Below are 9,299 nucleotides of genomic sequence, written 5' to 3'. Positions count from 1 at the left end.
TTGAGATATCAGCTGATGTACGAAGGGCTATATAAATAAATTTGATTTGTACAATTTTAAAAACATTTACAATACATTCTTTACAGAATTCACACTAAGTGTGTGCCCTCAGGCCACTACTACCACATATTTACAGTACTAAATCCATGTGTGTATAGTGTGCCTGTTTGTCTCTCCACAGTCCCCACTGTTCAATAAAGTGTATTTTTACCTGCTTTTTAAATCTGATTCTACTGCTGAATCAGTTACCTGATGTGGAATAGAGTTCCATGTAGTCATGGCTCTATGTAGTACTGTGGAATAGAGTTCCATGTAGTCATGGCTCTATGTAGTACTGTGGAATAGAGTTCCATGTAGTCATGGCTCTATGTGGTACTGTGGAATAGAGTTCCATGTAGTCATGGCTCTATGTAGTACTGTGGAATAGAGTTCCATGTAGTCATGGCTCTATGTAGTACTGTGGAATAGAGTTCCATGTAGTCATGGCTCTATGTAGTACTGTGGAATAGAGTTCCATGTAGTCATGGCTCTATGTAGTACTGTGGAATAGAGTTCCATGTAGTCATGGCTCTATGTAGTACTGTGGAATAGAGTTCCATGTAGTCATGGCTCTATGTAGTACTGTGGAATAGAGTTCCATGTAGTCATGGCTCTATGTAGTACTGTGGAATAGAGTTCCATGTAGTCATGGCTCTATGTAGTACTGTGGAATAGAGTTCCATGTAGTCATGGCTCTATGTAGTACTGTGGAATAGAGTTCCATGTAGTCATGGCTCTATGTAGTACTGTGGAATAGAGTTCCATGTAGTCATGGCTCTATGTAGTACTGTGGAATAGAGTTCCATGTAGTCATGGCTCTATGTAGTACTGTGTGCCTCCCATAGTCTGTTCTGGACTTGGACTGTGTAATGTTGCCTCCTGAGTGGCGCAGTGTTCGTTGTGGCACTGGAGATCCTGGGTTTGAGTCCAGGCTCTATCGCAGCCGACCACGACCGGGAGACCCATTGGCCCAGCGTCATCCGGGTTAGGGGAGGGTTGGCCGGCAGGGGTGTTCTTGTCCCATCGCGCACTAGCAAATGCTGTGGCGGGCTGGGCGCAGTGCACTCCGACACATTAGTGAGGCTGGCTTCTGGGTTAAGTGGGCATTGTGTCAAGAAGCAGTGCGGCCTGGTTGGGTCGTGTTTCTGAGGATGCATGACTCTCGACCTTTGCCTCTCCCGAGTCCATACGGGAGTTGTAGCGATGGGAAAAGATTGCAATTATCAATTGAATACCATGAAATTGGGGAGAAAAAAAAATCATAAATAAATATTGGTATCATTGTTGCAATAAAAAAAATCAGGTCAATGAACATTGGGTAGTTTAGTGAGATATATATATATAATATACAGTATAGTTAATATACTGGAAAGTTCTATGTATTTAGTAGCCAACTAACATTATGTAGGTAGCTAACATACCGGTACATACTGCTGTAATGATATGCTATGTGGTTCGTAAGGACAGCATAGCTAACTAACATACCGGTACATACTGCTGTAATGATATGCTATGTGGTTCGTAAGGACAGCATAGCTAACTAACATACCGGTACATACTGCTGTAATGATATGCTATGTGGTTCGTAAGGACAGCATAGCTAACTAACATACCGGTACATACTGCTGTAATGATATGCTATGTGGTTCGTAAGGACAGCATAGCTATCAAATTGTCAGCCAACATAACGTGTATTTTTTATTTAAAAAGTTATTACTTTATTACATTGCTCAACATTTTCTTAACATTTGTCATAATTAGTTTGTACATTTGTATCCGCTCTCCTCGGACTTTGGCTGCATATTTTCCGCCATTTTCTGAAAAATGCATTAGGGGCCCTGCACCATCGAGAGCATCCTGACTGGTTGCATCACTGCCTGGTATGGCAACTGCTCAGCCTCCGACCGCCAGGTACCACAGAGGGTAGTGCGAACAGCCCAGTAGGTTCAAAAGTCTAGGTCCAAGAGGCTTCTAAACAGCTTCTACCCCCAAGCCATAAGACTACTGAACATCTAATCAAATGGCTACCCAGACTATTTGCATTGCCCACCCCCCCTCCCCCTCTCCACATCACTGTTACTCTGTTGTCACCTATGCAGAACTTTAATAACTACCTACATGTACATACTACCTCAACTAACCGGTACCCCCACACATTGACTCTGTACCGGCACTCCCCTGTATATAATTGTTATTTTACTGCTGCTCTTTAATTACTTGTTACTTTTATCTCTAATTCTTTTCCATATTTTTTGAAACTGTACTGTTGGTTAGGGGCTCGTAAGTAAGCATTTCACCTGTTGTACTCGGTGCATGTGACTAATACGGTTAGATTGTGTTGATGAGGATGTAGACATTGATACACTAAAATGTAAAAATCTGCAGTAAGATTTTTATTTCATTTTTTGCAACATTCAAATGAAGTAACATGATAATGTACTGTAGCCCTACAAGTGGTATTGTTGATTTGTTGTATCTGAAAGACGAAGGCCATTCAGTCTTAACTTTGACGATCAGAGTCCTGGGGATCTGTACTGGTGATCTCTACTGGTGACCTGTCCTGGGGATCTCTACTGGTGACCTGTCCTATGGATCTCTACTGGTGACCTGTCCTGGGGATCTCTACTGGGGATCTGTCCTGGGGATCTCTACTGGGGATCTCTACTGGTGACCTGTCCTGGGGATCTCTACTGGGGATCTGTCCTGGGGATCTCTACTGGTGACCTGTCCTGGGGATCTCTACTTGGGATCTGTCCTGGGGATCTCTACTTGGGATCTGTCCTGGGGATCTCTACTTGGGATCTGTCCTGGGGATCTCTACTTGGGATCTGTCCTGGGGAACTCTACTGGGGATCTGTCCTGGGGAACTCTACTTGGGATCTGTCCTGGGGATCTCTACTTGGGATCTGTCCTGGGGATCTCTACTTGGGATCTGTCCTGGGGAACTCTACTGGGGATCTGTCCTGGGGATCTCTACTGGTGACCTCTACTGGGGATCTGTCCTGGGGATCTGTCCTGGGGATCTCTACTGGTGACCTGTCCTGGGGATCTCTACTGGTGACCTGTCCTGGGGATCTCTACTGGTGACCTGTCCTGGGGATCTCTACTGGTGACCTGTCCTGGGGACCTGGTCTGGGGATCTGTCCTGGGGATCTCTACTGGCGACCTGTCCTGGGGATCCCTACTGGTGACCTGTCCTGGGGACCTGGTCTGGGGATCTGTCCTGGGGATCTCTACTGGCGACCTGTCCTGGGGATCTCTACTGGCGACCTGTCCTGGGGATCTCTACTGGCGACCTGTCTTGGGGATCTCTCCTGGGGATCTCTACTGGGCATCTGTTGATCCTTCTTCTTCAGACTGGTGTCTGATCACCTGTAATATGTAGAAGGATCAACTCAACTGAATGCAGTGCTTTACCTTCAGCACAGATTTATATCCCGTGTTCAATATGCACAGTCTCATTCTTACCTTCCCCTTCTTTGCTTGTGACACTAGGTGTGTCTGACGTGGATGTGGCCCGCTCAACATGCTCTTGATGGCTCTCTGGGCTTCCTGGCTCAACATGCTCTTGATGGCTCTCTGGGCTTCCTGGCTCAACATGCTCTTGATGGCTCTCTGGGCTTCCTGGCTCAACATGCTCTTGATGGCTCTCTGGACTTCCTGGCTCAACATGCTCTTGATGGCTCTCTGGACTTCCTGGCTCAGCATGTTCTGTCATTTCTGCAGTTGTACAACCTGATTTGTCGGAAGCCATGAGATCTGCAAAACGGTCCTGCTGTTTTCCTGAAAGAAAACATTGGACAGCTTTACTGTTGAAAAGGCTGTTTCTTGTTTATCAGTCTTGACTTGGTCCATCGAGCCAGATAGACCTGTTGGGGATTCAACTATGCACTGGCACCTAACTGCTCTCCACTAGTGACCCTGTTTTTCATGGTCCGTCTAGTCGGATATACTGAACAAATATAAACACAACATGCAACAATTTCAAAGATTTAGTTGAGTTACAGTTCATAAGGAAATCAGTCAATTGAAATAAATAAATTAGGCCCTAATCTATGGATTTCACATGACTGGGCATGGGCGCTGCCATTGGTGGGCCTGGGAGGGCATAGGCCCAGCCAATCAGAAGGAGCTATATTACAGACAGAAATGCTCCTCTGGCAAAGGAGAAATGCTCACTAACAGTAATGTCAACAAATTTGTGCACAAAATTTGAGAGGAATACGTTTTCTGTGCATATGGAACATTTCTGGGATCTTTTATTTCAGCTCATGAAACACGGAACCTTGCATTTCTATTTTTTGTTCAGTGTCGTAACTGAAGTGTGATTGGTTACCTCGCGATGTGGGATCCAGTTCCCCATTGCTGGTCAGGTCTCTGTCTGAGGTGATGATATCACCAAACAGGAAGTGTATCTTCTCCTTAGCATGCTCCTGATTGGAGGAGCCGTGAAGGGAGTTGTGGAGGATGTCTAAGGCGAAGCGGGCCCTCAGGGACCCCGGGGCCGTAACCTGGGCCAGGCCAGGGTCTGTGGGGCCCATCATGGACCGCCACTCCTCCACAGCATTTTCCTTGGTCAGCACCAGCAGCATACAGGGGCCGCTACAGAGACAGGGTTTCAGATGTACTCGTCCACCCTGAACATTATTAACTGTCTCTTATTCCCTGAACATTATTAACTGTCTCTTCTATCCTGAGCATTATTAACTGTCTCTTATTCCCTGAACATTAACTGTCTCTTATTCCCTGAGCATTATCAACTGTCTCTTCCACCCTGAGCATTATTAACTGTCTCTTATTCCCTGAGCATTATCAACTGTCTCTTCTATCCTGAGCATTATTAACTGTCTCTTATTCCCTGAATATTAACTGTCTCTTATTCCCTGAGCAGTATTAACTGTCTCTTCTACCGTGAACATTATTAACTGTCTCTTATTCCCTGAGCATTATCAACTGTCTCTTCTATCCTGAGCATTATTAACTGTCTCTTATTCCCTGAATATTAACTGTCTCTTATTCCCTGAGCAGTATTAACTGTCTCTTCTACCGTGAACATTATTAACTGTCTCTTCTACCCTGAACAATATTAACTGTCTCTTCTACCCTGAGCATTATTAACTGTCTCCAACACTAACCCAGAGCTGACCTCCAACACTAAGCCAGAGCTGACCTCCAACACTAACCCAGAGCTGACCTCCCAACACTAACCCGGAGCTGACCTCCCAACACTAACCCGGAGCTGACCTCCCAACACTAACCCGGAGCTGACCTCCCAACACTAACCCGGAGCTGACCTCCCAACACTAACCCGGAGCTGACCTCCAACACTAACCCAGAGCTGACCTCCAACACTAACCCAGAGCTGACCTCCAACACTAACCCAGAGCTGACCTCCAACACTAACCCAGAGCTGACCTCCAACACTAACCCAGAGCTGACCTCCAACACTAACCCAGAGCTGACCTCCAACACTAACCCAGAGCTGACCTCCAACACTAACCCAGAGCTGACCTCCAACACTAACCCAGAGCTGACCTCCAACACTAACCCAGAGCTGACCTCCAACCCAGAGCCAGATACACTGCTCAAAAAATAAAGGGAACACTAAAATAACACATCCTAGATCTGAATGAATGAATGAAATATTCTTATTAAATACTTTTTTCTTTACATAGTTGAATGTGCTGACAACAAAATCACACAAAAATTATCAATGGATATCAAATTTATCAACCCATGGAGGTCTGGATTTGGAGTCACACTCAAAATTAAAGTGGAAAACCACACTACAGGCTGATCCAACTTTGATGTAATGTCCTTAAAACAAGTCAAAATGAAGCTCAGTAGTGTGTGTGGCCTCCACGTGCCTGTATGACCTCCCTACAACGCCTGTGCGTGCTCCTGATGAGGTGGCGGATGGTCTCCTGAGGGATCTCCTCCCAGACCTGGACTAAAGCATCCGCCAACTCCTGGACAGTCTGTGGTGCAACGTGGCATTGGTGGATGGAGCGAGACATGATGTCCCAGATGTGCTCAATTGGATTCAGGTCTGGGGAATGGGCGGGCCAGTCCATAGCATCAATGCCTTCCTCTTGCAGGAACTGCTGACACACTCCAGCCACATAAGGTCTAGCATTTTCTTGCATTAGGAGGAACCCAGGGCCAACCGCACTAGCATATGGTCCCACAAGCGGTCTGAGGATCTCCTCTCGGTACCTAATGGCAGTCAGGCTACCTCTGGTGAGCACATGGAGGGCTGTGCGGCCCCCCCCCCAAAAAAATGCCACCCCACACCATGACTGACCCACAGCCAAACCGGAGGATGTTGCAGGCAGCAGAACGTTCTCCACGGCATCTCCAGACTCTGTCACATCTGTCACGTGCTCAGTGTGAACCTGCTTTCATCTGTGAAGTGCACAGGGTGCCAGTGGCGAATTTGCCAATCTTCGTGTTCTTTGGCAAATGCCAAACGTCCTGTACGGTGTTGGGCTGTAAGCACAACCCCCACCTGTGGACGTCGGGCCCTCATACCACCCTCATGGAGTCTGTTTCTGACCGTTTGAGCAGACACATGCACATTTGTGGCCTGCTGGAGGTAATTTTGCAGGGCTCTGGCAGTGCTCCTCCTGCTCCTCCTTGCACAAAGGCGGAGGTAGCGGTCCTGCTGCTGGGTTGTTGCCCTCCTACGGCCTCCTCCACGTCTCCTGATGTACTGGCCTGTCTCCTGGTAGCGCCTCCATGCTCTGGACGCTACGCTGACAGACACAGCAAACCTTCTTGCCACAGCTCGCATTGATGTGCCATCCTGGATGTGCTGCACTACCTGAGCCACTTGTGTGGGTTGTAGACTCCGTATCATGCTACCACTAGAGTGAAAACACCGCCAGCATTCAAAAGTGACCAAAACATCAGCCAGGAAGCATAGGAACTGAGAAGTGGTCTGAGGTCACCACCTGCAGAACCACTCCTTTATTGGGGGTGTCTTGCTAATTGCCTATAATTTCCACCTGTTGTCTACTCCATTTGCACAACAGCATGTGAAATTTGTCAATCAGTGTTGCTTTCTAAGTGGACAGTTTGATTTCACAGAAGTGTGATTGACTTGGAGTTACATTGTGTTGTTTAAGTGTTCCCTTTATTTTTTTGAGCAGTGTATATAGGATTCTGTAGCACAGAACTAACCTGCACATGAAGTCAACCAGCTGGCTGAAGAACGGTTTGTCTCTGTGTTCCCTGTAGAACTCCTCAGCCGTGTCTCTAGACAACACTGTCTCCTTCAGCCGAGATATAGAGAAACCTCCAGCACGGATCTCCCCCAGGATCTCCTCTGAAAGGGGGAGGAAGGGGAGGAAAGGAGGTTGAGTAGAGAGTGCATGTGGTCACTTTATACGCTGCTGTACAACTGACTAAGGACTGGTTTGGATAACTGGTACATGGTTAATAAACTTAGTGTATTGACTGATTTAGTGAATGTACCTCTATGTTCGTCCATGGAGTCAGGCTTAATGATGGCCAGAGTCTGCTGTTTAGGGAAGAAGTAGTCAATCTCCTCCTCTGCCTCCTCCCTGCTGGCACTGCCATGGAGCTGGTTCAGCTGGTTCTGGGGCTCACTGTCCTCCTCACTGGCCACCATGAACTGGGCCCTGAGGCTGAGGGGACAGTCACAGAGCACAGTGAGAGGCACGACAAAGGAGAGGACAGTCACAGAGCACAATGAGAGAGGCACTACAAAGGAGAGAGGACAGTCACAGAGCACAATGAGAGAGGCACTACAAAGGAGAGAGGACAGTCACAGAGCACAGTGAGAGAGGCACTACATAGGAGAGGGGGCAGTCACAGAGCACAATGAGAGAGGCACAACAAAGGAGAGAGGACAGTCACAGAGCACAGTGAGAGAGGCACTACATAGGAGAGGGGAAGTCACAGAGCACAGTGAGAGAGGCACTACATAGGAGAGGGGGAAGTCACAGAGCACAGTGATAGGCACTACAAAGGAGAGGGGACAGTCACAGAGCACAGTGATAGGCACTACAAAGGAGAGGGGACAGTCACAGTGGTTTTCAATACAGTATGAAACTTAGGGGAACACGATTATTTAGTGTTGTGGATATGTGGTGGTATTGAACATGTTGTGGATATGTGGTGGTATTGAACATGTTGTGGATATGTGGTGGTATTGAACATGTGGTGGTATTGATCCAAGATGGCGTAGCAGTAAGTCGTCCTGTCACGTCGTGTCCCTTGTATATATCGTTTCTTTTTTGTTTTTTACATATTTTTCTTCGCATATCTCTTTAAAAACATTTTGCTAAACCTAAGCTTCCAAATACTCTCCTGCAACCCGCCTCACCCAATGTAGCCATTTTTCCTAAAGTATTTATATTTACTTCGGAACCGGAACCCCTCAACTGAAGCTAGCCAGCTAACCACCAGCAATCATGCTGAAAAGTTACAATATTTAAGTATTCGAACTAAGACGCAGGAATCAGAGTGTTTTTCAATTCAATCTTCACGTTTTGTAACCCTGAGACGGACCCTACTCCTCCCACAAGTAAAGTTAATGATAAAGGAATCTCTTTTTATTTATTTAAATATGTTTATATATATTGACTTTCAATGTCAAGGTCTTCAGCTAACCGGTCATCAGCTAACCTTTAGCTCGGAAAGCTCTTGCCAGTTCGAACAACGCGACTCTAACCAGAGCATAACGGACCTATTTATTTTTCATCCCCGGATTCATCCCCGGATTCCCACCGCAAACGGAGCATTTTTCAGCTGGATCTTCACAACTAGCTATCTAGCTAAATCGCAACCCCGGATGATTACTCCTGGCTAGCATTTCCACCCACTTAGCGTGAAGCTAGCCCGGCCAGCGCACCTGTATTACCACCGTAGCATACTCCTGGGCTACAATACCCGGGCCTACGACCGGTCTATCGATGTCACCGCATGAAGAGGAATAAACAGACTCACCCCATCGCGACGTCCCCCAAAGGCTAACTCTCTAGCCCTTGCTATCTCCCTGCTTGCTAAACTCGGCCTGCTAACTGCTACCTTGTTTAGCCCGGGCCTACGAACTGTTAGCTTGTTAGCACAGGCCTGCTAACCGTCTGAATCGCCGCGTCCAAAACACTCACCGGACCCATATTTACTTTCTATCTCTTCTTGATTTTTAATCTGTTTATACCTTTACGGAAACCTGCCTCACCCAATGTGATACGGAATCGCTATTATTTTTAATTTTTAGAACACACTCAAGA

General features: G+C 46.8%; 1 protein-coding gene across 2 annotated transcripts in view; it reads right to left on the bottom strand.

Moving 5' to 3' along the window:
- Positions 1-2,417: 2,417 nt before the first annotated feature.
- The window catches only part of nme9 (NME/NM23 family member 9), a 37,629-nt gene continuing 30,747 nt past the window's right edge, over positions 2,418-9,299 (bottom strand). Inside the window, exons 12-17 of one of the 2 annotated variants that reach the window (XR_006080070.1) lie at positions 7,516-7,688; positions 7,222-7,366; positions 4,376-4,641; positions 3,508-3,822; positions 3,232-3,411; positions 2,418-3,127 (exon numbers count right to left, since the gene is read on the bottom strand). Coding sequence is in view for 1 of the 2 variants with exons in the window: in XM_042306890.1 (XP_042162824.1) it covers positions 3,392-3,411; positions 3,508-3,822; positions 4,376-4,641; positions 7,222-7,366; positions 7,516-7,688 (919 nt within the window). In the remaining variant the exon portion in view is untranslated. Of the gene's footprint in view, positions 3,412-3,507; positions 3,823-4,375; positions 4,642-7,221; positions 7,367-7,515; positions 7,689-9,299 lie in introns of both variants that reach the window. The other variant, XM_042306890.1, reaches the window with a different exon arrangement.

Source organism: Oncorhynchus tshawytscha, linkage group LG26 (genome assembly GCF_018296145.1).
Source record: "Oncorhynchus tshawytscha isolate Ot180627B linkage group LG26, Otsh_v2.0, whole genome shotgun sequence".
NCBI lineage: Eukaryota > Metazoa > Chordata > Actinopteri > Salmoniformes > Salmonidae > Oncorhynchus > Oncorhynchus tshawytscha.
The sequence above is the reverse complement of the archived record's forward strand: the minus strand, read 5'-3'. Positions and strand labels throughout refer to the sequence as shown.